The sequence below is a fragment of the Chrysochloris asiatica genome, unplaced genomic scaffold, assembly GCF_000296735.1.
Source record: "Chrysochloris asiatica unplaced genomic scaffold, ChrAsi1.0 scaffold00124, whole genome shotgun sequence".
Taxonomy (NCBI): Eukaryota; Metazoa; Chordata; class Mammalia; order Afrosoricida; family Chrysochloridae; genus Chrysochloris; species Chrysochloris asiatica.
In genome coordinates, this window is record NW_006408642.1 from 9,894,538 (window position 1) to 9,921,483 (window position 26,946).

At 40.3% G+C, this 26,946-nt stretch overlaps 1 protein-coding gene across 1 annotated transcript in view; it reads right to left on the reverse strand.

The window, feature by feature from the left end:
• The window catches only part of LARS2 (leucyl-tRNA synthetase 2, mitochondrial), a 255,884-nt gene that overhangs the window by 188,916 nt on the left and 40,022 nt on the right, over window positions 1–26,946 (reverse strand). The window contains exon 4 of the mRNA XM_006868824.1: window positions 25,341–25,401. Within this exon, the coding sequence (XP_006868886.1) occupies window positions 25,341–25,401 (61 nt within the window). The remainder of the gene's footprint in view (window positions 1–25,340; window positions 25,402–26,946) is intronic.

Sequence of the window (26,946 nt, forward strand, 5' to 3'; positions counted from 1 at the left end):
TCCTTCTTTTGAGTCACTGGATCCATAGGTATAGGTCAAGTTCATCAGATTGTATCAGCTCACTCTTTTTTTTTTTTTCCCCTTCTTTCTTCTCCTGGTTGAGCTCTGATCATCTAGTTGTCCGGTCCAGGTTACGTGGGTACTATCTGCAAGTGTGGGTGTTCTTGTGCCCAGTCCTCTCTTCCCACGAGCCGGTAGCTCCACTCTCCACTCGAGTTCTCCGTGGCCATGCCACTGACTCTGGGCCCAAGAGTCCCCAGGTCTCCTCTCACTGCTTGTGAAGCAGGTCCCCAACTGGGTCCATAGAGCAGGTTCATTTTTAATTTGATAATTTTGTATGGCCTGTGAATGATGTTACACATTTTGGCAGAAGAAAGGTTTCCCACCGCTGCTCTAGGTGGTCTGAAATCTCCAACCCTTCACTTAGCAGCTGAGCACATTAACTATTTAGACCACCCAGGGAGTCCCAGTTTCAGAGAAATCAAAGTCAAACCCACTGCCAGTGAGTCCATCTGACTCCAGCAACTGTAGAGGGCAGAAGAGAATTGTTCCATAGAGTGTCCAAGGCATAATCTTTATGGAAGCAGGCTGCCTCATCTTTCTCCTGTGGAGTGGCTAGTAGATTAAAACTGCCAATCTCTCGGCTAGCAACCCAGTGTTTAACCCACTGCACCACCAGGGCCTGATAAAATACAACATTTAAACAAGACCCAGAGTTTTAAAATAACACCCAAAATGTCCAGATTTCAATTAGATATCATTACTCATACCAAGAACCAAGATAACTTCAAACTGAATGAGAAAAGCCAACAAACAGATACCAACAACAAGGTGACACAAATGTTAACATTATTTGATAAGGATTTTATAGCAACCATCATAAAAATGGAGTTCTGGCATGGCATTGTAGGATAAGCATTGGATCACAAACCACAAGGTTTGTGGGTCAAACCTACCACTCACTCCTTGGAAACAGTAGACAGGGTCACCATTGAGTTGGAACCAACTCAGTGACTTCTAACAACAACAACAACATCATAAAAGCAGTTCAATGGATATTTTCAAACATACTTGAAACAAATAAAAAATAGAAAATCTCAGGTTCAGAGGAGCTTCTAGGCTAAGACAGACTATGAAGAAGAGCCTGGCAGTCTATTTAAAAAAAAAAAAAGTCTTTGAAAACCTTATGGATAAAAACAGAACATAGTTCCATACAGGCTGGAAACATAAGACCCTTAGGTTTGAAGGCACTTAAAATGAAACTGGAGAAAAGCTGTCTCATTAAAGTTGTTGTTATGTGCTGTGGAGTGGGTCCTGACTCATAGTGTCCTTAAAGGCATTGGACAGAGAAGAGCTTTCAGAACCTTCATGACGTGGCATGACTCAAAATGAGAAGACACACAGCTGCAAACTATTCAGTAACCAGAATGTAAAATGTACAAAGCATGAATCAAGGAAAATTGGAAGTTGCAAAAAATGAAATGAAATACTTAAAGATTAGTATCCTAGACACCAGTTAGTTGAAATGGGCTGATATTGGCCATTTTGAATTAGACAATCATCTGGTCCACTTTACCAGAACGGCAACTGAAGAGGATCAGTGTTGCACTCAACACCAAAAGGAGTATATCAAGATCTGTCCTGAGGTACAACACTCAGTCATAGGATAATATCCATATGTCCACAAAGAAGACCAGTCAATATGACCAGTATTCAAATGTATGCACCAACCACTAATGCCAAAGCTGAAGAAATGGCAGATTTTTACCAACTTCTGCAGTCTGACAGCACTCAAACATGCAGTCAAATTACATCGATAATACTGGTGATTGGAATGCGAAAGTTAGAAAGCATAGGATTACTAGTAGAAATGACACTGGAGATCATATGACAGAATTCTGTAAGACCAATGACTTACTAGCTGGAAATACCTTTTATCTTTTTAATTTAATTTATTTTTTATTGTTGTAGTAGAACATACACCAATCCAATAATTTCTACACGTACAATTGAGCAATACTGATTACATTCTGAGTTGTGCAACCAACCTCGCCCTTCTTTTCTGGGCTCTTCATTCCCCATGAACATAAACACACTGCCTCTCATATGTCACTGTCACTTTGATTTCACAAAGATAGCTCTTAAAAGAACATAATGCTCAAGGCAGAACCTTTTTTACTAGTTATACTAAACTGTTGTTTGATATTAAGGAATATTTTTGGTTTAAGGCTTAAAGATTATTTCAGGGAAATAGTTGGAGGGGTTCATCCAACCACTATGGCTTCAAATTCCTTGAAAATCTGAAATTCTGTTCTGCATTTTCCCCTTTGATCAGGATTCTGTTACAGAATCTTTGATCAAAACATTCGATAACACAGGTGGATACAATGTAGTGTTCTCAGGGAAAAGCAGGCAGTTGTTCATGGAGTCAACTAGACACACATGCTAGTTTCTCCTCTTATCCTTGACTCTCTTGATTCCTATTATTCTATGTGAATAGAGACCTGTTGTGCCCTGGATGGCCACTTGCAAACTTTAGACACCATGGTCTACACAAGAAAGAGGCAGAACAGAAACTTTACACACATAATTAGGCCAATTAACAGGATGCCCCCATGAAACTAAACATCTAAACCAGGAACCACATACCATGAGGTGTTGGTTTGTTGTACACAAGAAGCCTTAGCAGCTGCTACTATGTTTTTTGTTTGTTTATGTCACTGTCAATGTATCATACACCTTTGGACAACTCAACTTTTTTATAAGTGTACAATTTATTGATAACACAATATTCAGCTATGCAACTCTACCCTTATTCAATTAGTTTCCCAACATCATATCCCCCCTCTTTCCTCCCTATCTTGTGCTCCGGTAACCACTAATAATCTTTAGCTTCTATACATTTGCCTTTTCTTATCTTTTGATATTAAGTGAAGTCACACAATATTTGTCCTTTTGTGACTAACTTATTTCACTCAGTATAAGGTCTTCAAGTGCCCACCAAATGGCAGAATGTACCAAGGCTTTATTTCTCCTATTGACTAGTAGTATTCCATTATATGTATGGACCACATTTTGTTTATCCATTCATCTGCGGATGGGAATTTAGGTTGTTTCCACCTTTGGGTTGTAGAGAATAGTGCTGCAGTAAACACTGGTGTACAAGTTTCTGCTTTTGAGTCTTTTGACTATGTACCTAGGAGTGGAATTTCAGGGTCCTATTGGCAGAGTTTTCTGAGAAGCCACCATACTGTTTTCCAGAATGGCTGGCTGGACCAAACAGCGTCCCCACCAGCAATAGATATGAGTTCCAATTTTCCTACACCCTCACAAACATTTGTTACTTTCAGTTTTTTGTTTAAGAACAGAAAGTGGCCTAGTAGAGTAGATTCAGACAGGCAGAGGGAAAATGTGATTCCTTCTTTTCCCTGCGCTCCCCTGGTCACCAGAGGTGTGGCCAGCTTCTACTCTCATCCATCCCAGCACAGAACCTGCTCTCTGGGAGTTTCGAGTTGTGTGGTTGGGAGTCATACCAATGTGAGGTGGAGGTGGTTGCATTGATTTGGTACTTAAATTCAGGAGGGCCTAAGTTCAGACCTGCAGAACCCACAGAGCCATCACATCAGCATTAGTGTAGCAGAAACCTTCATAACCAGCCACTCTGCCCCCCAGCTGCCCTGTGGTCCTAACAGACACTGAAACCAGCTACTTCAAAGGCCTCTACAAACTACTTTCAGATTGAGTGTCCTGAACACAGACAATACCTAGGTCCAGAGGAACTACCTAGAGCCAAGAACTCTGCTGTTATATTTACATCCCTCCTGTGCCCACCTTGTGCGCTCCTTGGCTGGCAGGAGCTCCCTAGAGTTTCTCCTCTCTGGGTCCAACAGCTGCGCTGCAATTTTTCAAGTTTTGTTTTTGTTTATTCCTTTGCTTGTTTTGTTGTTTAATCTTTCTTCTCTTTCTTCTTCTAAATATCATTCACTAGAATTTTATCCCTTCTATCTTTGCTTTAGTTTTTCCATTTTTTTAATGTTGGAGGGTGGAGGCATGTCTGATCTTGGTCTGTTGACATGGCTCTTTCTCCTCCCTACCTGTGAAGTTAGAGGTCAGATGTCCCTGTCACACCAGTTTTACAATTGGTAAAATGGGTTTTTTTACATGCAGCCAGCCCCTCCTGATCCATGTCTCTCAGCTGTATCTGACCTCACCTCCTTTGCCTACCCTACCATTTCATTTTCACCTAGCAGCGTACTTATTCTACATCATCTCCTCTAGTCTGTAGCTCTAAGAGATCAATGGATAGCATTTTTCCTCAGTATCTGGCTTGCTGCCCACAGATACTAGCTGTTCAGTAGTTTAGTAATTAAATAGAGAACCCTGAAGATTTTACATAAATATAAAGGGGAAAGTTGCCTTAACTAGGTAACAGGCATGTCCAAAAGTCACCTCAAAGTCCCCAGAGTTCACCAAATTAAATTCCATTGACATTTACACTGGAGCTTATAGAATTACTCAATCGGAAACAAATGGATTTATCAAATCAATTGTTTGGCTTGTTACGTTTGTAAAGTGACAGATACTGTATGGGGATATTATATGTTGTTGTTAAGTGCCTTCAAGTAACCAGGGTCAGGGTGGAGAGCAGACCAGGGAAAATTATACAAGGTAACTGGCACTTTTAACAGGGGTTTTCTATATTATATGGAAAGTTGTGGGGACTGTGTTGCCTCTGGAGTTCCATACTTTGGTTTCACATTAGCTTTCTTATAAGGGAAACTCATTTAAGAGATGCCTGATGTCCAATCACTATGAAGGATGAGCCATTCCAAGATGACAATTATTCCTAGCATCTAATAGCTCTAAATTAACTTTTCAAATAGCCTTTTAAAGTTACTGTCAAACAGTTTATCCTTGTTTGAAGATTTATATGTAGGAGCAAATCTTAGGTCTAAAGAAGCACAAAACTTTTCTTCTGCATCACATAAACTCCTTGTCACAGAATCAATCCAGAGTAGAACTGCCCCACTAGGTTTCTAAGGCTGTAATCTCTACAGAAGCAGACTGCCACACCTTTCTCCTGTGGAACAGATGGCGGGTTCGAACCACTGACCTTTCTATTAATAGCCAAGCGTTTATCCACTGCATCACTAGCAGAAGTGTATCTAAGGTATGGCAGTAGGGCATCTGCCTGGGAGCTGTTTGAGTGGGGTAGTTTCTATTGGCCACCACAGTTTCCACTACTAGTTATGAGACATCATTCAGCAGCCTAATACTAATTGCCATATGTGTTATTTTCCATAGACACACATTGGTCACCAGGGTTCCTTTGTTGTTGTTGTTAAGTGCTGTCAAGTGGTCTGACTCATAGCAACCCTGTATAGGGTTTCCAAGGAACAGCTGGTGGGTTTGAATTACCAACCTTGTAGTTCAAACCGACCTTGTGGTCCAGTGCATTATCCTACAGTTCTGGAACAACCCAACGCAAGCTTGTAAATGGGCCAAGGATAAGTACAGCTAAATAAAATTTTTAGACAAAAAGAAGAAAACTAATACTATTGTCACATATTATTTTAGACTTAGAATATTATCAAGAATCTACAAAAAATGATAGAATCAATAAGAATTTGTTATGATTTAAGAATATGAAATCAAGATAAAATAAATTCTATCACTACATAAAAGAACTATATGAATAAAAAAATTAAATATTTTAGGTGAATTAAATATACTAAAATGAAAAAGTAAAAAAACAATAAAGATTTATAAAATGATTCAGGAGAATTTCCTTATAACCTTACTGTTGGTAAGTGTCGTTGAGTTAGTTCCGACTCATAGGGACCCTGTATAGGGTTTCTGACTTGCTGCTGATGAGTCTGAACCACCAACCTTGGGCACCACAGTAGGGCTCCTTTATGACCTTAAATCACCAAAATCACCAAAAAACTCACTGCTATCGAGTTGATTTCAACTCACAGCAACCCTTACAGGATGGAGGAGTCACGGGCTTCTGAGGCTGTAAATCTTTATGGAAGCAGACTGCCTCATCTTTCTCCCATGGATTGGTTGATGGGTTTAAACCACTGATCAATCTTTCGTTTAATAGTCCAACACTTCAACTGACACCAATGCTCCTCTTTATGACCTTATCCACAACTACCCACTGCCATAGACTCAATTCTGACTCCTAGTGACCCCGAATAGGGCATTTGTTGTTGTGAAGTGCTATCAAGTCAGTTCCGACCCATAACGACCCTGTATAGGGTTTCCAAGGAGCAGCTGGTGAGCTTGACCCACTGACCTTGCAGTTCAAATGACTTTGCAGTCTGGCTCACTCACCCCGAGCGCCACACCAGGACTCACAAGACTGTAATGTTTACAGGAACAGAAGACTCCAGCTTTCCCCAGAGGAACAGCTGACCTTGTGGTTAGCAGTCTGGTGCTTACCCTACAGCATCATCAGGGTTCTTTTTGACCTTAGGATAGGGAAACAGTTCCTAACGGTGGGCCAGGAACACTAACCAGAAAGGAAATGATGGAGCCATTGGATTACATGGCAACAAAGACATCTTGGTGGCGCTGTAGGAACTGACTCAATGGCAGAGTTTGCTGTAGGGAGTTTTAGCCATCAACAATCATCTTTGAAAGATTAAAAAGGTAAGGCACAGACTGTAAAGAAGTATTTGCAATATGAGAGGGCTTCAAAAAGTTTGTGTAAAACTTCCATTATCTTTTAATTCCAGTTTTTCACACAATCTTTTAAACAGCCTCCCTCTTTATATAAATAACTTTTACAAGGTGGAAAGCTATATTGAAAGGTAAGAAATTATCAGAATGTCAAAATAATGGTTGCCTGTAGTGGGGAGAAAGAAACCGTGGTGGCACGTCGGGTTAAGCATTGGACTGAAAACCACAAGGTTCGCAGTTCAAGCCCACCAGCCGCTCCACAGGAAAAAAAGAGGGGCTGTCTGCTCCTGCTAAGATCTACAGTCTTAGAAATTCTATGCAAGGTCACTGTGAGGTAGCATTGACTAGACAGCAGTGAGTTTTGGTTTGGGGTGGTGGTGGTTATGTGCCGTGGAGTCGGTTCCGACTCATAGCTACCCTGTACAGAGTTTCCGAGGCTGTAAATCTTTATGGGAGCAGAGAGCCTCATCTTTCTCCCATGGAACAGCTGGTAGTTTCGAACTACTGACCCTGAGGTTAGCAGCCCAATTTGTAACCACTACGCTACCAGAGCTCCTTTGTTTGGGGTAGTGGGAAGAAAAGGAGCTGTGATTGCAAATGACAACCAGAGAGCTTCTGTGTGCTAGTAATGTTTTATTTCCTAACCTACACATACCTGAAGGAGCCCATTGTTGTTTTTAAGTGCCATCAAGTCAGTTCCGACTCACAGTGACCCTGAATAGGGTTTCCAAGGAATGGCTGGTAAATTTAAACCACCACCCTTCTGGTTCAAACTGACCTTGTTGTCTAGTGCGTGATGTTTGTTGTGGTGTGCTGTTAAATCGGTTCCGACTCATAGTGACCCTGGACAGTGTTTCCAAGGCTGTAAATCTTTACAGGAGCAGAAAGCCTCATCTTTCTTCCGTGGTACAGCCATTAGTTTCGAACTGCTGACCATGAGACTAGCAGCCCAATTTGTAACCACCACGCTACCAGAGCTCCTTAGTGCATGATAGATAAGAGCTAAAAGAAAAGCTGCTACCACCAGTCCTAACCAAGAGAAACCCATCTAGGAAAAGGATAATTTTCTAGCTCCAAGGGAGAGGAAGCAATCTAAAGCCAGAGATCTGCTAGACAAACTCTGCTTCACCTCTGTCAGGACTTGAAGGAGGACTGGAGACAAGCACATTGAGAGGCTGCTCCATGTTGTCAAGGCAACCCTGGCCCTGTGAGTCTCACACTGGGAATCTTCTCAGTCATGTGACAGACACTCACTTGCCCCAAGTTCTTTTAGTTTCTAAGCAATTTTTAAATTCCTTTTAAAGAAAGAATTAAAAAAGAGTATCTTTCTGTTTATTCAGGAACCTTTGTTATTTTGTGTAGTTTAATCTTTCTTATCAAATGTCTACTCTTCTATGTAAATAAACTGCTAAGGCATTAAGGGTCTTGAAGCAGTAATAATTTTCATTTTGTAATAAGACAAATCATGGTGTCTTAGAAAACAAATTCATGCAGATATGGCCTAAAGAGCTCATGCATTTTGGATAGAATGAAGGATCTGTGTTCCCAAACCATGGCAACATCATAGAGGTTGAGAAGAAGAGGCTAAAACAAAGGCCAGCCCAAGTGGAAGCAAACAAATCTGCAGTATTAAAAAAACCAAAACCTTTCAAGACAACATGGAAATTCACAAACTGACTGAAATCCTGATATGATAATATCATCTCAACAATAGGAGGGTACATTAAGTTGCTATCTAGCCAATTCTGACTTATAGTGACTCCATGCATGTCGAGTGGAACCACTCCACTGGGGTTTTGGGGACCTCTCAGAAGTAGATGGCTAGGTCCTGTTTTCTAAGGTAACTCTTGGATGGGCTCCAACTGCCAGTGTTTGGGGTAGCAGTGGGCCACGTGGACTCCTTAGTCAGGTGTGCTAGGTAACTGGGTGTGATAAGGAACCCAGGTGGTACAATCACCAGGTAAGCAGGCAGCTGTTAACTAAAAAAGGTTAGGGGCCTGAACCTTCCCAGAGATTCTGTAGGGACAGACCTGGCTCCTCTAAAGATTCTTGTTGTTAAGTGCCATTGAGTTGGTTTTGACTCATAGCAATCCTGTATAGGGTTTACAAGGAGCGGATGATGAGTTTGAACCACTAACCCTGTGGTTCAAACTGATTTTGTGGTCCAGTGCTTTATCCCATAGTGCCACACCAGGACTCCCCTGTAAAGATTGTTGTTGTTCTTGTTGTTAAGTGCTGTTGAGTCGGTTCTGACCATAGCGACCCCGTATAGGGTCTTTGAGGAGCAGCTGGTGAACTTGAACCGTCGACCTTGCGGTTCAAATGGCTTTGCAGTCTGGTGCATTAACCCACAGCACCACACCAGGACTCCTAGTTCTACCATGAGGCAGTAGTACTCTGTCACGTGGAAGTGGCTGTGAGTCTGAAGTGACTTGATGGCATCTGACAGTAATGTAACAGCAATGCTACTATAATTACATCACAAAAGTGAAAAAGGCGAATGAGGCCTTATCATTTAACTATATACTGCTGAGGTGATATAATGCCGAGGACTTGCTTCAAAGTAACTCAGGAGGGGAAGGGTGTAGCTGAAATAAGACTGACTATGTAATAGTAATTGTTGGAACTCGGTGATGGGTACCTGGGGGTTTCCTAGATTAGTCTCACCTTTTTAGTATAAGTTTGAAATTTTCCATTATGAAAAATCACCAAAAAGAGAGTCGAAGAGACAGGAAATACAGGAAGAGGAGAAGAGGAGAAGAGAAAGAAAACAGGTAAGTGAAGGAAAAAGGATGAGAGAAAACCAAGGGTGGAGAGAAGAGGATCAAAGGGAGGGAAATGGCAAGAAAACAAGAAACAGAAGCAAAGGGCTCTTTGCAGAAGGAGGGCCCGGACGGTTCTGCAGCATGGAGGCTTCAAAGCTGGAAGAGGTCAAAGCCGGGAAAGTTTGTCCCAGGGAAGTTCTGAGAGAGCACAGCTCTGCTGCCACCCACTCTGTTGACACACAGCTGCTTCCAGGGCTCTGCACACCACCTCCCTCTGTGTCACTCTTGGCTCACAAGGTCTGGGGAAAGAGTGTAATGTTACTTCAGTTTAACCTGTGGAAGACTATCTTAGGAGATAGCAAGTCCTGTAATTCCCTGGCATAGGAACTTAAACCCAACAAAAATGAAGGCAAACAGAAACTCATAGATCTCCATAGTAAACTCACAAAACAACCTTTATTACTCTACTAAGGGAGAATAAGAAAAATTAATCCAAACACCAATTATGGATAGAATTTAGTCCTGGAATATGCTTCCTCTGGCTTTGATTTTTCAGTGGATGATGGCGTTTGAAGATTGCTCTGTAAATACCACAAACAAATAATAAAGCCCTCTTCTGGAAAATTCCACAGGTATTACTTCGGATTCCATCTGGTTTTTAGTATTGTTTTTTTTTCCTACACTTGTATGATATTAAAAGTAACTGATAGACACTACCCTCAAAATAATCATGAAGATTTTATTTGTTTGTTGTTGTTAAGTGCCGTCAAATTGGTTCTGACTGATAGTGGTTTCCGAGAAGCAGCTGGTGAGCTTGAACCGCTGACCTTGCAGTTCAAATCAACTTTGCAGTCCAGCACATTAACCCACAGTGCCACAGCAGGACTCCAACCACGCAGATAAAAATTTTCTGCCAGGAATCATGCAGATAATTCCTGGTTAAAATCAGATCCCAGAGTTCTATTCTGTTCGAGATTACTAGTCCAGGCCTGGTGTAGAACCACTCCAGGCCCCAGAGCACAGGTGAGATACAGCAGAAATCAATGTTTGAGCCGTACCTGCCTCAATAGGCAACACCAAACAACTTAGAAACTCTGTCATCTGTCACAAGGAACTCACAGGGCCAACCTCTTGGGCCAGTTAATGACCACCAAGGCCACAACCTGAACTCCTAAGTATAATGCAGTCTACAAGTCTCCTTAGAAAGGATGGCAGTCATTCTATAAAGTGAATACTCCAAAAAGAAAAAAGAATTTAGAATTTTTATTTCCTCTTTACTCTTCCCACAGTAAATGTTCAAGACATTCAGCTATTCAAATTCAGCTTTCAGTTTCTTTCTTCTCAAGGTAATAAAGCTGTTTACGGAACACCATCTGATAAAGTAAAATACAGTGCTGTGCTAAAGACATCACTTGACTGTTGTTCTGGCTCACTAGAAATGTGATCACTCCAGAAAACTAAAATCCCTTATGGAAAAAAGAAAGGAGCTCCGGTAGTGTAGTGGGTGATGAGTTGGGCTGCTAACCTCCTAGTCAGCAGTTTGAAACTCTCAACCATTCCACCGAAGAAAGAGGAGGCTTTCTGCTCCCATACATATTTATAGCCTTGGAAACGCTATGCAGGGTCACTGTGAATCAGAAACAACTCTACGGCACACCACCACCATGGGAGAAAAAGAGCTGTGGCTGCACAGTGGTTAAGCACTTGGTTGCTAACTAACCAAAAGGTCAGAGGATTAATCCCACCAGCTGCTGCAAGGGAGAAAGGTATGGCAGTCTGCTTCTGTGAAGAGTTACAGCCTTGGAAACCCTCTGGACATACTCTGTTCTGTCTGGTCACTATGGGCCAGAATCGATTTGATGGCCACAGGTATGGGAGACAGATGAGAATGTGGCTCAAGAGCTGGAGGAGTACAGCCCAACAGAGTCCACACTCAGCGAGAAGCAGGAAGAAAGGTGCTATGATCCAGGTTTCCAAATTGGCTTTCTCTATCTAGGAGAGAGACAGAGAACATTTCGGAACCACGTTATTTTTAAATTATTGTGTTAATTGCCAGCTAGCTAGCCATAGGCTGAATTATTTGGCTTTTAGAAGATTTTAGGAATATTACTGGCAATGGGAACAATAAATATTCTTCCACTTTAGCTTAGTTGCTTGTATTTATCAAACAGATTGTAAGGGTTTTATGAAAAAGTACTGTGGACATCTGAACAAAACAGCATCATGAACACATGCATCTAAAGGTGCTTCCATTACTCTCTTGAAATGATCAACAGAACATAAAAGTGGGGAGCCCAGGGGATTGCAGCAACTTTGGAAATAACTTGAAGGTGCCATCAACATGCCAGGTACTTCAAGAAATTTCAGCGGGCAAAATCAGAGTAAAGAAAAGTACTATTAGCCAAATCACATCTCTCTCTCCTAACAACAGGCTGGCTTCTGGAGAAGCAAGGCTCTAACAGCCCTCATCAAAGGGTAAAGTCCAAAGGGACAGTGGACCATAGTAACATCCCCAGGCAGAGATGGGAAGCCTACAAACTGGACACCCTCTGGCCATGGAGGCTCGGTAGCATTTCATAGCAGTCATGGTCAGAGAGTTATCTGGGATGCCAAAACTTATACCTGAGCAAAGACTAGACCAAAGAGAAAGATGCACCAGGAACAGTGGATTCCTCAAAACCCAGACAGAAATATGTATACATGAGTAAGGTACATACAAACACACATACACACTACTGCAAGTAAAAACAGGTAAAGTTGAAATGACATCTGTAGTCTAGTTAATAGTACTATATCAATTATCTAGTTTTGGTATTATACAGTAGTTATGTAAGAGGTTATCATTGGGGGAAACTGAGGCAGAGAGTACACGGGATTTCTCCACACTATCTTCTGAGTCTATTATTATAAAATAATAATAATAATAAAGACGATCAATCAAGATCTACTAAAGATACTGAAAGAAACAGATAGTAAACAAAGAATCCACTAAGTTTGCATCTTACGTAAACACAAACAACAGAAAGTCATTCTCAATTACGAAAACAATGGATGACGGTAGAGGATCCAAAGCAACAGTTAAAATAAAAAATTAAAAATAATTTCACAAATCAAAAAATTTAAATGGGCAATCATACTCTAAAACGTCTGCTGATGAGCACCAAATTTAAAGAGCATTAAATTTACAATTTGATAAATAAGATTTCAGAAGGAAAAACTAGTATCAAACATCATGATTCAAAAACAGTATGTGGAGAAAATCATAATATGACAATTAGGCCTAAAATCTCAGCATATACCAAAAGCACCCCTGCAAAATAGGTTTATAAAGTGGGACGTGCAACCATCTGCTGTGTCCTTATCTGATTTAGCAGTGACCCTGTATTCCTCCCATCTTTTGATGCTTCCTGCACCATTCAATATTTTGCACACAGACTCCTTCAGTATTGCAACCCGAGGTTTGAACTTTTTCTTCAGTGCTTTTATTTGGAGAAATGCCAAGGGTGCTCTTCCCTTTTGGTTTTCCAACTCTAGGTCTTTCCACAATTCATTATAATACTTGACTTTGTGTTCTCAAGTGGCCCTTTGAAATCTTTGGTTCAGCTCTTTTACTTCATTAATTTTTCCAGTGGTTTAAGCTACTCCATGTTCAAGAGCAAGTTTCGGAATCTCTTCTGATTCATTTCTGTCTTGACTTTCTTTCCTGTCTTTTTCATGACATTTTACTTTCTTCATGTATGATGTCCTTGATCTTCCACACCTTGTCTGGTCTTTGGACATCAGCATTCAAAGTGTCAAATCTATTCTTGAGATGGCCTCTAAACTCAGGTGGGATATACTCCAGTCGTACTTTGGCTCTCATGAACTTGTTTTAATCTTTTTCAAACTGAATGTGAATATGAGCAATTGATAATATGTTCTACCTGATAATATTGAACTTGTCTATGGTCTCTTTCCAGAGATGTAGTCAATTTGATTCCAGTGGATTCCATCCAGTGAGGTTCACTTGTCACTGTTTATGTTGTTAGTAAAGAGGTACTTCTAATGAATAGATAGTTGGTCTTAAAAAAGTCTATCCTGCAACCCCTGGTATCATTTCTATTACCATGGCCATCTTTATTTCAACTATTGATCCTTTTTTGTTTTCAACTTTTGCATTCCAATCACCATTAATTATCAAAGCATCTTGACAGCATGTTTGCCAACTTCTGCCATCTAGTTGGTTCTGAACCACAGCAACCCTGTATAGGGTTTCTGAGGAGTCACTAGTGAGCTTGAACTGCTGACTTTGTGGTTCAAACGAACTTTGCAGTCCAGCACATTACCCCATAGTACCACACTATTACTAGAGGAGGAACAAAACCCCTAACCAATAAAATCTAAAATGCAAGGTGCAATTTAATGTGTCTATCTGTGATTGTGTCTCTGGGTGCCTTTTCTTCCAACACATACTCTTAACTCTAAACATCCTGTCTAACACCAACTGCAAATGCAGTTCTTCTTATTCTTATATTAGTAACATGGAGCTAGGGAAGATATCACAAGACAAATGTCACAGCCCTCCAAAGTACTAAGTCTGCACAAGAATTCAGATGCCAGTCATAAGTCTGGGGGTCCCCAGAACACTCAAACTTCTGAACACGTAGTTAACAAATAACCTCCTTAGGTTTGATAATTCACTGGAAAAACACAGAACTATACTTATGATAAAAGATTTATTATAGCAAAAAGGATGCAAATGAAGAGGTGCACAAGGTGAGGTATGGGAGAGTCCTCAGCATACAGCTTCACGTCCCAAAAAGAGATGCACTGACTTTCGGTAAGACAGCAGACTAGGCAGACACACTACACAGATCCTCTACAACGAAGATATAAGAGACAACAAAAAATAGACAAGGATGAAAATTCCGGCAGCCTGAACTTCAAAAGTAAGGTCAGAGAGATGGATAGAGTGCTTGCTGCGAAGAGAGGTTGAGAGGAACAGCGAGAGAGGGAGACTGATGGGTGAATGGCTGGTCAAATGTGGCTCCACCATCTGGTGAGCAGCTTTGGCCACTGAAGGAGGCCTGGAAGAGCAGATTCATTTCTTCTTTTTCCCCAGTATTCCCTGGTGACCACTAGACCCCATGCTTATCCAACCCTACTGAAGCAGACCCTGCTTTCTGGGAGTTCAGAGTCACACCAGTGTGAGTTGGGCCAGCTGTACCACTTTGGTGCCTGGATGGGTTCAGCTCAACACAACAAAAATTGTAGAGCCACAATACCAGCATTTAACTACTCTCTTAGCTGCAAACTTCCCTAAGGTCTTGACTGACACGAAAACCAGCTCCATCAAGGGTCTCTGTGCACTACTTCCCAATTCAGTACCTTGAACACAGAGAGTAGTGAGGCCAATAGGAACTCCATCTGGGGCCAGGAACTCTGCTGTCACATCCCTCTCACAACTACCAAGTGAGTTCTTTAAATTGCAAGAGACCACCATAGATATTGCCCCTATGGATTCAACAACTGCAGTGTTTGTCTTTATAAACATGACAACTCCACAATGTCCTCGAGACAACAGACAATTTTAACTCACACCAAGAAACAAGAGACAACGGCTCTAACAAATGACCAAGAAGGAACTAACAGAAGAAGAATTCAAGAGAATGTTAATTAGGTACATTCAAAGGATTGACAGAAAGATCAACAAAAGCAAGGAGAACAAAGGAAAAAAAAAAAAAAAGAAGACTTCAGGAAATCACTACAAGCACACACAGACAAAATAGATGCAAATTCTGACAGAATACAAACTCTGCAGTTAGTAATCCAGGTTTCTGAAAGGACAACACACTGAAATAGCAAAGGAGCAGATTTGAAGCAATGGAAGCCCAAATTCGTGAGCTTAAAGATAAATCTCTCAATACTAGTATGCTAGAAGAACAATCAGCAAAATGAATGAATATCTGAAGAATGCCTGAGAGTTATGTGGGACACCATGAAGAGCAATAACAGAGAACTGGAAGAGACAATAAGAAGCACAGAGAAAATTGTTGAAAAGTTGTTAGAAGAAAGCTTCCCCAAAATTTTAAAGACGAGAAACTAAGTATACAAGAAGTTGAACAAACCTCAAACAGGATAGATTCCAAAAGAAAACCACCAAGATATATCATAATCAATCTCTCCATAACCAAAGACAAGAAAAGGATCCTGAGTGTCTTGGGGAGAATGAATAGTTAAGTTACAAAGGAGAACCAGTAAGACTAAGCTCTGATTTCTCAGCAGAAACCATGCAGGCAAGAGGGTAATAGGATGACATATACTAAACTCTGAAAGAAAAAATTGGCAAAAAAGAATCATATGCACAGCAAAGTTGTCCCTCAAATACCATAGAGAAATTAAAATATACAGCACATTTCCATATAAACAGAAGAACTTTGCAAAAAAAAAAAAAAAAAAATACTAAAGGGTGTTCTGTGAACTGAGAACTAACAAAAGCAAACAATAACCTGAGATTACCATTCATGACAACACCACCAAGAACTCAATCCTGATATAGAACTATTTAAGGTAAAACAAACATACAAGACAGAAAATAGGGATAGCCATTTATAATGAAGTCAATTTCAAAGCAAAAAGAGGGAACTGTGTAAATACAGAACTTTCAAATGTCCAGGAAGTCAAGTAGATTTCAAGACAAAACAGACTGTTTAAATAGGAAACAATAAATTACAGGGTAATCTCATCAAAATTAAAAGGAGAAAACCCAGAAAGAGTTAGTAAACATTAACACAATAGAAATGAAAGTACAAAGAAAACCCACAAACAGAAGGAACTCAGTGGAACAAAGAAACCAGCAGCATCCCAAAAAATTCACAGCAAAATGAAATCAATCAATTTAAACCTATCAATAATTACATTGAATATAAATGGACTAAATGCAGCAGTCAAAAGAAAGAGTATCAAAATGGATAAGCACGCAAGATCCTTCAACATGCTGTCTATAAGAAACACATTTAGGGACAACCTAAATGCCAATCCTCAGAGGAATGGTTAAACAAACTTTGGCACATACACACAATGGAATACTAAACTATGTTGGAAAATAATGATGAATTTGCAAAACATCTCAAAATATGGATGAGTTAAAGTGAATACAGATAAATGCTGTTAACTGATAGTATATGGAGGGGATTGCAATCACCGTAACAAAGCAAAGTATATGATGTGGTGAATGATAATCTGTTCTGTAAACCTTCACTCAATTTACAATTTAAACTTTTCACAAAAAAGAAATCAAAAGATGTATTGCAATAGGCAAATCCACTGTCAAAGACCTCTTTAAAATGTTCAAGAGCAAAGATGTTAGTTTGAGAACTAAGGTGTGCCTCATATGAAAGTGAAATTAGCTTGCATGCATGTGAAAGTTGGACAATGAATAAGGAAGAACAGAGACGAATGGATGCCTCTGAATTATGGTGTTGGAGAAGAACATGAAAAGTACCATGGACTGCCAGAAGAACAAACAAATCTGTGTTAGAAGAAGTACAGTGAGAATGCTCCTTAGAAGCCAGAATGGCAAGACTTCATCTCTCATACTTTGGAAATGTTATCTCCATCCCTGGAGAATGACATTATGCTTGGTAAAGTAGAAGGTCAGTATAAAAGAGGAAGCTTCTCAAGGAGATGCATTAACAGAGTGGCAGCTGCAATGGGTTCAAGTGTAACAAGAATAGCTTGGATGGCATAAGCCCTGGCAATGTTTCCTTCTGTTGTGCAGAGGGTCATTATGAGTCGGAAATGACTCAACAGCACCTAACAACAACATGGATATAAATACAAATAGCTTATGTTGTTGCTAGGTGTTAACAAGTCAGTTCCTACTCATGGTCACAACAGAAAAAAATCATGCCGGTACCTTAGTCATCCTCTCAATTGTCATATTTGAGCCCGTTGTTGCTTACACTTTCCTATTATAGACAAAGACACCAGATTGGCCAAAGTAAAGCTCCTCCCACAGGCTTTTGCCCATCTTTAGAATTTTAAAATGAATTACACCAACAAATAACACACCAAAAGAAGTCGACAAAGAAAGATTCAGTAATGGAAGTGGAACAACCACAACAATTGTTGAACATGTTCAAGCTTCAACTTGAAATACTGAAGGATTCTGTGGGCAAAATAATGAATGGTGCAGAAAGCATCAAAAGAAGATGGAAGGAATACAGAGTCACTGTACCAAAGGGAAACAGTCAATGTTCAACCATTTCAAGAGGTAACATTAGATCAAGAATTAATGTTACTGGGAGAACAAAGACGTTGGCGGATCGGGTAAAAGTGCAATGAAAACCTCCATCAGCAACAACACAGAATACTGGACCAAGCACACTCAGGGGATGGTGCCAGAACACTGAACCACATATAAAGGAATATTTAAAAGGTTGGAAGGCTTACAGCTAGTGGCATTTGTAGCATAAGCAAGAAATCCATTGCTTTCTAATTTAAGACATTCAGCTGCTCCCAGAGGTGCCATCTTGGATGAGACCAAGCAGGGGAAGGATCAGAGCAGTCAAGGATGCCTGACAGAACTGTGGAGATAAAGGTGTGGATATTCTTTCTTTTTCTTTTTTTTTTTGTATCTGTTCATTGGTCTCTTGCTGTCTGTGCACCTCCATTCTGGTGACTAGAGGGGTTGCCTGAGCGAGTGGACACCCCACCCCCACTCCCAGAGGGTATTCTATTAGACATGTGCACAGAGCTCCTCAAAAGTTAAAGAGACAGGTTCCACTTAAAAGCAAACAGCAGTACAAAACGACCAGAGCAGGCAGCGTAGTGGTTACGAATCGGGCTGCGAACCTTAAGGTCAGCGGTTCGAAACTACCAGCTGCTCCGCAGGAGAAAGATGAGGCTTTCTACTCCCGTAAAGATTTACACCCTCGGAAACCCTATACAGGGTCGCTATGGGTCGGAACTGACTCGATGGCACATAACAACAACAACAACAAAGAGGAAATAGGCTGAAAATTAAATACTGAGTTATGTCACAATGACATCATGAAATTTCTCAGGAAGAAGAGTGAAAAGGGAAGCCCATTTCCTGATCACATCTACCTGGAGGTAATCAGAAAGCACAAAATACACACACATCTAAGTATTAAGGCCACAGATATCTCCTGAATAGGCCCAAAAAACAGAAGCAGGTGAACATATCTGCATGAGATAAAGTGACTGAGGCAAATAAGCTGGTCATAGACCTACACTCCATACTGTATGATGGGCTGGCTTTGGAAATGCGTGAGAAGGAATTCAGAAAAATGAATATAAAATGTATCAAAACACTATACAATGGAGTTGAGAAAAATAAGGAAGAAGTCAGGAAAGCGCTACAGGAACAATTAAATAAGATAGATATAGCATTGGAAACAATTCAAAACCTACAGAAAGAGGTCCCAACCATTAATAACATAATATCAGAAATGGACAATATACTGAAAGGGCAAAGGAATAGAATTGAACAGATAGAAAAGCCAGAACTAGTGAGCTAGAAGATAAATCTGTCAACACTACTAAGATAGAAGAGCAAGCAGAAAAAAGGATAAAAAATCTAAAGAAGGCCTAAGATTCATGTTGCACAACAGGAAGCGGAATAACAAGAATTATCGGCATTCCGGAACAGAAAGAATCACACAAGTCCACAGAGGAGATAGATGAAGAACTTCTGGAAGAAAATTTCCCTAACATCCTGAAAAGTGAAAAGATACGCATTCAAGAAGCTCAACGTACCCCAGGAAGGATAGACCCTAAAAGAAAATCTCCAAGACATATAATAATCAAGCTCTCCAAAATCAAAGATAAGGACAGAATCCTGAAAGCAGCTAGGGAAAAAAGTGTAACATACAAAGGCAAGCAAATCAGATTAAGTTTGGATCTCTCAACAGAAACCATGCAGGCAAGAAGGCAATGGGGAGACATATATAAAACCCTGAAAGAAAAAAAACTTCCTACCAAAAATTCTCTACCCAGCAAACCTGTCAATCAAATATGAAGGTGTAATCAAGACATTCCAGGATAAACAGAAGCTAAGGGATTTTGCCAAAGCAAACCCTACTGTGAAAAACATCCTAAAGGAAGTTCTGTGGACTGAGAACCAACAAGAACAGACAACAACCAGAGTATGACGTACATGGCAGCATCACCCTGAACTCAATTGCCAAATGGAAGAGTCAAGAATAGAATAAAATTATAAGAACAGAGGATCTGGGAGGTCAGTCTATGATCAAAACAATTACAATGTGAAAGAAGGTAAACACAAATGAACAGAGATCCAGGTGGTAAGAAAGCCAGGTAGATTACAGGATAAAATAGACTGTTTTAAATGGAGTGAAGAGTTAATGGAATATAATGTAACCACAACAGTGGGGTTGGGGTGGGGGGATTAGTTCGGGTGTTGGGGAGGGCAATTCAAGAAGGGGGAGGAGGCGGAAGAACAAGATAGATACAGGAACACTGAGACAGGTTTGCATGACCTAAGTGGGACAGAGGTAAATAGTGATGCATGTTCAACCTTGGAACAACAAGATTCTATGATACAGGGATCTAGGCATAGCTTGAGGAGGGGAAATAATACTAAACTGCTTGACTGTCTTATGAATATTGGTTTCCCTTGCCTACTATTGTAAAATGACACTTGAATGGGATAGAAAGGAATGATGGGAAACATGATTACAGAAAACTTATAAGGCTGTCTTGAGCCTATAACTGATTGTTGTTGTTGTGAAGTGCTGTCAAGTTGGTTCTGACACATAGCGACCCTGTATAGAGTTTCCAAAGAGCAGCTGGTGAGTTTGAACTGCCGACCTTGCAGTTCAAACGGCTTTGGAGTCTGGTACATTAACACACAGTGCCACACCAGGACTCCTCTGACTGGAATACCTAAAAGGGTTTCTAGAACTTGCCCAGTGAAATAGGCCTCTTGCATAGCCTTTGCAGAGTATAGGACCTTAAGTGGAATCCTGAGTCCTATCTAGAACCTTATGAGGTGGGACATTCCCACTAGCAAAGATAAGCAGACCAGCCTGGAACAGCTAGAGCAACAGAAGATACATCTTCAAAGAAAGATCATCAGGAAAAACCCAAAACAAAAATGTCACCATGATTGGCTGCTACAAGAATAAGCAAGCTGTTCACCAGGAAGCCATCAAGGCAAGCAACCAAGTTCCTTCAGGACAAACTCCCCTCTAAGACTGAAACTCAAAAGAAACACACAAACAGGCATGTAAGCTTGCTGGCTACCACATTGGTCTATTGGGGAGTGGAAGAGGGGGAAAGGCAGCAATGAAGAAATGGACTGAGTTCAACCACAGTCCATTGACTCCTGTTGACCTGGAGATGAGAGAGAGAAGAGGAAGGGCTGGTTGGTCCAAAGTGTGGTGAGACCTGGAGACACTTGAGCCCATGGACAAGGACACAGCCACAGAGGGCTAGAGCTGAGAGTAAAGCATCCAGCTGATATGATGTATCAACTTAGCCTCAATGGCTTGATAATCAGAACTTGACAAGAGGACGATTACAAAAAAATAAAATATAAAATTTAATAAAAGAAACAAGGGTAAATTGCTACAATTTGATGAACCTGACCTGTACTCATGGAGGTTGTAACTCTAAATACCAACAGAGTCTTCACATCAACTATCAATGCTATCCCCTCCTCTGTACACATGGTAGATAGGGACGGGCAACTTAGACATTGGCTACCTTAAATGAGGGAGTGATAAAGGCACTATGTGACGGGCTTACAAGGTTTCAAGAAGGAGTTTAGTTTAAGGGTGTGGGGTGGGGGGAGAAAGAGTCCCCACTGAATAGTTTTCATTTTGTCTAGACAGGTTTGGTGAAAAGAGATGGGGATAAGATTCGTATGAATCAACAGTGAATAATTGTTATCATGACTAATTGTGACTGTCACAATTGTAAATGTAGAAGTTTTGTAACAAAACCAGGGGAGTGGTTAATCTTAAAGTCCAGAAACAGAGGACCCTTGGACCATCAAGGGAGAAAAGCACAAGCAGAACATAGGACCTTATCCAGAGAAGCAGTGACGCCAGAGACGGAGGCAGAGAGGGGGTCATGGAGAGGACGAGCGGCTGAGGACCCTAGATGCATGGGAGGAGAGGCACTAAGAGCTGGTAGCCAGGAGGCTGACTTGCAGAATGCACCCTTTGGAGGTGTAAATTAGTATGTATGCCTGAGGGTTTTTTGTTGTTTTTTAAAGCTAAATCGAATAGAGAGAAATACTGTTAACTGATGGTACATGGAGGGGATTATAATTATTGTCATGAAACAAGATGTATGATTTGTTGAATGTAAAACCGATGATCTGTCCTGTAAACTTTCACTCAACCCACAATAAAAACCTTAAAAAAAAAACCAGAGTTAATGATACTGAAGGAAGAAGTACAAACAAGGCTCCAGGAAATGATAGAATACAAATTGAAATCTTTCAACAAACTGATGAAGCATTGCAGGCACTCATTCATCTACGCTAAGAAATTTGGAAGACAACTACCTGGCCAACTGACTGGAAGAGATTCATATAGCTGCCCATTCCAAAGAGTGGTGACCCAGCTAACGCAGGAATCATCAGACAATGTTATTAATATCCCATGCGAGCAAAACTATGTTCAAGATAATTAAAAAACAGCTGCAATCATATGCTGACAGAGAACTTTCAGAGGTCCAAGCCAGATTCAGAAGAGGAGTATAATGAGGGATATCATTACTGATGTCAGAGGCATCTTGACTAAAAGCAGAGAATACTAGAAAGATGTTTACCTGTGCTTTACTGACTATGCAAAGGTTTTCAATTGTGTGAATCATGACAAGCCATGGATAGCACTAGAGAGAATGAGTATTCAAGAACACTTAATTGTGCTCATGAGGAACCTGTACAGAGACCAAGAAGCAGTTGTTCAAACAGAACAAGGGGATACTGAATGGTTTAAAATCAAGAAAGAGGTGTGCTGTGGTTGTATTCTTTCTCCATACTTAATAAATCTGTATGCTGAGCACATAGTACAAGAAGCTGGATTATATGAAGAAAACGTGGCATCAGGATTGGAAGAAGTCTTATTAACAACTTGGGATATGTAGATGATGCAACCTTGCTTGCTAAAAGTAAAGAGGACTTAAAATACTTACTGATGAAAATCAGAGACCACAGCCTTTGGTATGGATTGCATCTCAATGTACCGAAAACAAAAATCCTCACCACTGGACCAGTAAATAACATCATGATAAATGGAAAAAAGATTGAAGTTGTCAAAGACTTCATTTTGCTCAGATCAACCATCAACACTAATGGAAGCAGCAGACAAGAAATCAAAAGATGTGTATTGCATTACGCAACTCAACTGCACAAGACCTCTCTAAAGTGTTGAATAGCAAAGCTGTCAGTTTGAGGACTAACGGCACTTGACCCAAGCCATGGTATTTTCAATAATCTCACATGCATGTAAAAGTTGGGCAGTGAATAAGGAAGATCACAGAAGAACTGATGCATTTGAGCTATTGTTGTTGTTGTTGTTATGTGCCGTGGAGTCGGAACCGACTCATAGCGACCCTGTACAGGGTTTCCGAGGGTGTAAATCTTTACAGGAGTAGAAAGCCTCATCTTTCTCCCGCGGAGCAGCTGGTAGTTTCGAACTGCTGACCTTGCGGTTCACAGCCCGAGTCGTAACCACTACGCTACCAGAGCTCCTTATTTGAGCTATAGAGTTGGAGAATATTTAAAGCACCATGACTGACAAAAGAACAAACCTATCTGTGTTGGAAGTACAGCCAGAATGCTCCCTGGAAACCAGGTTGGCCAGACTTCAACTCTCATACTTCGGACATATTGTCAGAAGGAACCAGTCCTTGGGAAGGATATGATGTTTGGTAAAATAGATTGGTCAGAGAAGAAGAGGAAGACCCCATCAAGATGGATTGGCACAGTGGTAGCTGCAGGGGGCTTAAATATAGCAATGATGGTAAGGTTGGCGCAGGACCGGGCAGTGTTTTTTTCTGTTGTGCACAGGGGTGCTGTGAGTTGGTAATGATCAATATCACCGAACAACAAGATTTCTAATTCACATGTGGAGGGGTTATGAACACAGAAGTCATAAATTGGCCACTGGATTAGAAAGCCCAGGCAACCACTCGTGTGATGAGCAACAAAATGGCATCAGTAAAAGTAGCTACCTTTCACGGATTTTTAGGGCTTTAAAGAGAAAATCATGTAGTACACGACTGGTCCATGGTAAGTGTTCAGTAACTATTAGATGCTATAGACAAATGAGTTAAGACAAAAGTTTTGGTTTTCAGAGCTTTCTTGATTTCAGATTTGCCTAGCAGGGATTGAAAGCCCATATTTATAACAGAAAATCATTGGAATCTATCTAAATATATAATATAAGGGATAGATTAAATAAATTATGATGCATACATATGATGGAAGACTATTAAGCTATAAAAAGTCACTCTTTCACTAGATATGTGTTGAAATGGAAAAATGTTCATGAACTCTAGGTAAAAACAAACAAGCTAAAAGTCTATGCATTATGAATTCAATGTTACATTAGTAAATATATAAGTGTTTATAATTTCAGAATAAAAGACTACAAGAAAACGTACCAGAATGTTTAATTAGCCACAATAACTTCACGTTCTTTTTAAAATGCTTTTCTCTATTTTCTCATCATCTATGCTAACCAGGAACAGCATCTGACATTTAAAAAAATCAGAACTAAATGTGTTATCATGCTAGAGAGCTAACAAATCCATCTCTGTACTGGCAGAGTCCACCATGTCATCTGTGAAGGCCTCTGGGTAGTACTCAGTTCTCTCTACCTTAGATTGTATTTCATATGTATTGGCTATTCTTGCCTGGAGCCTCAGGACACCTTGACCTATGCACCAGGAGTTTTTTACATCTCCGCTAAATGAAACACTGGTGACCTTGCAAGTCAGTGGTAAAAAAAGACATTAATGGTACAATGAGAGAACTTAATTCAGCCCAGGCATTTTCATTATGAAGCAAAAGAAAGCGCAAGAAAGAAAAGGAAAAAAAAGGTCTCTTCAAATGAGTTTAATTTTCTTTTTCACTGTTCTCATCAAATCTCAATTATTTAAGGAACTGTTGGAGAAGGCCATTTGAGTTTGTTCTAAGTACTTCTCATGAGTAAAAAGATGTCTCCTTGACAGACCCAGCAATGAGATCTCAGTCATTCTGTGGAATAAATAGGATGACATTGGAAGGGGTCCCTCATGGAAAGCAGGAGTTCACTTTACCTAAAGGCCACTCAACCATGCCTAAGGGCCAGGGCTTCACCAGAGCTTGAGACCTTCAGTTCATGTATGAATGTGAATGTTGTATGAATGTTTCTCATATTCAAGCATACTGGCTTAATATAAGGTTTTAAAACATTTTTACAATGAAAGGAGGCATTACAGGTTAAGAGTCTCATTCTTGAACTCAGAACAAAAGGTAAATGTTCAATCAGCCTAACACCAAATCATGTGAAAGGACCAGATGGGTGATACTTAATCACTTCTGTATAGATTTCTGTATATATCTGTCTTTTTAAACCACATTAGTAATGACAGGAGAAATCCTTGTGCAAAGCTTTTGCAACACATAAATCACAGGCAAGAATGAAATTAAATTAGAAGTTAATTCTTAGTTGCATCCCAGAGAAAATTACTTATATGTAGGCAAATGATCCAGTCAGACACTTGATTTGTGGAGAGTTAATTCTCTTCTCCTACCCCCTGCCTTCCTCCCTTCTCTTCTACCAGCACAAAGAAGAGGAGCATGAAGTAAATGTGCACTGTTCTTGAAGCAACAGGGACTCCCAGGAGAAAGGGACACCTTACCCGATCCCAGCTGAAACACAGACCCAGTCGATCGAGCTGCTTCCTCATATGTTTCATATTACTGTGGAAGAAAGGAAGAAAATTGGGTTTTAGAGGAGTGGGTGGGGTAGGGTTGGTGAGTCATTAAAAAAAAACCAAAAGAAACCCAACTACATTTGAGGATGTGATGGTAAACTTGTAAAGTCCAGATTACTCAAAAGAGGTAATAATATGTTATTTTTCCTGGCAGAAAAAAAAAAAAAATTAAATCACTAAGAATTAATGAAAATGCTAAGATATAGCTATCATTTCGACATACACAGAATTCACTAAAAATTCTATTAGTCTTTAGTTTCAGGGAATGCCCCTTTTCCCCTAGTCATTCAGATAGGTAACCCCTCTGATACATTCACTCCTGGCCCACCAGTATGTCTGTCATCTGCATACATTTAAAATGTGCATTTCAAAATTTTTAATGGATTCAAAAGAAAAATTTTTATGCACAAATTAGAGGGCTCCAGAAGAAATCACATAGCACTTTGTCAATCAAAACCTAAAATGGAGAGAACAAACAAGATGGCGGATCGAGTGGAACTGTTGTAAAGAGCTCCGTAAGCAACAACACAGAATACCCAACCAAGCAGGTTCAGGGGTTACTCCCAGAACTCTGAACCACATATAAAGGAATATTTACACGGTTGGAAGGCTTACAGCTAAGGGAATTTGTAGCAGAAGCAAGAAATCCATTGCTTTCTAATTCAAGATGCTCAGCTGCTCCAGGAGCCGCCATCTTGGGTGAGACCAAGCAGGGGAAGGATCAGAGCAGCCATGGACGCCTGATAGAACCGCGGAGATAAAGGTGTAGACATTCTTTTCTTTTGGAATCTGTTCATTTGTCCCTTGCTGTCTGCTCACCTCCATTCTGGTGACTATAGGGGTGCCTGAGCTAGTGGACACCCCAGCCTCACCCTCGGAGGGTTCTCCTACACATGCACACAGATCTCCTCGAAATTTAAAGAGAGAGTTTCCAATTAAAACCAAATGGCCACAGCCGGCCCTGAACTATTTGTAATTAGAAACAAGGCCTGAACAGGGATTGTGGAGCATGACAGGCAGACAAAAAAGGAAGTAGGCCGAAAATTAAACCCTAAATTATGTCACAATGACCAACAGTGGCATCTTGAAATTTCTCAAGAAGAAGAGTGAAAAGGGAAGCCCATTTCCTGATCCCATGTACATGGAGGCAATCACAAAGGATAAAAAATTCCAAAATACATACCCATCTAAGTATTAAGTCCACAGATTAACCCCTGAATATGCCCAAAAAACAGAAGCAGATGACCATATCTGCACATGTCCAGAAACAAGATAAAGTGACTGATGCAAATGAGCTGGAAGTAGACCTACACTCCATACTGGAAGATGGGCAGGCCTTGGAAATGCCTGAGAAGGAATTCAGAAAAATGATTATAAAATGTTATCAAAACACTACATAATAGAATTGAGAAAAATAAGGAAGAAGTCAGGAAAGTGCTACAGGAACAATCAAATAAGATAAATACAGCATTGGAAACAATTCAAAACCTACAGAAAGAGGTCCAAATGATTAATAATAGAATATCAGAAA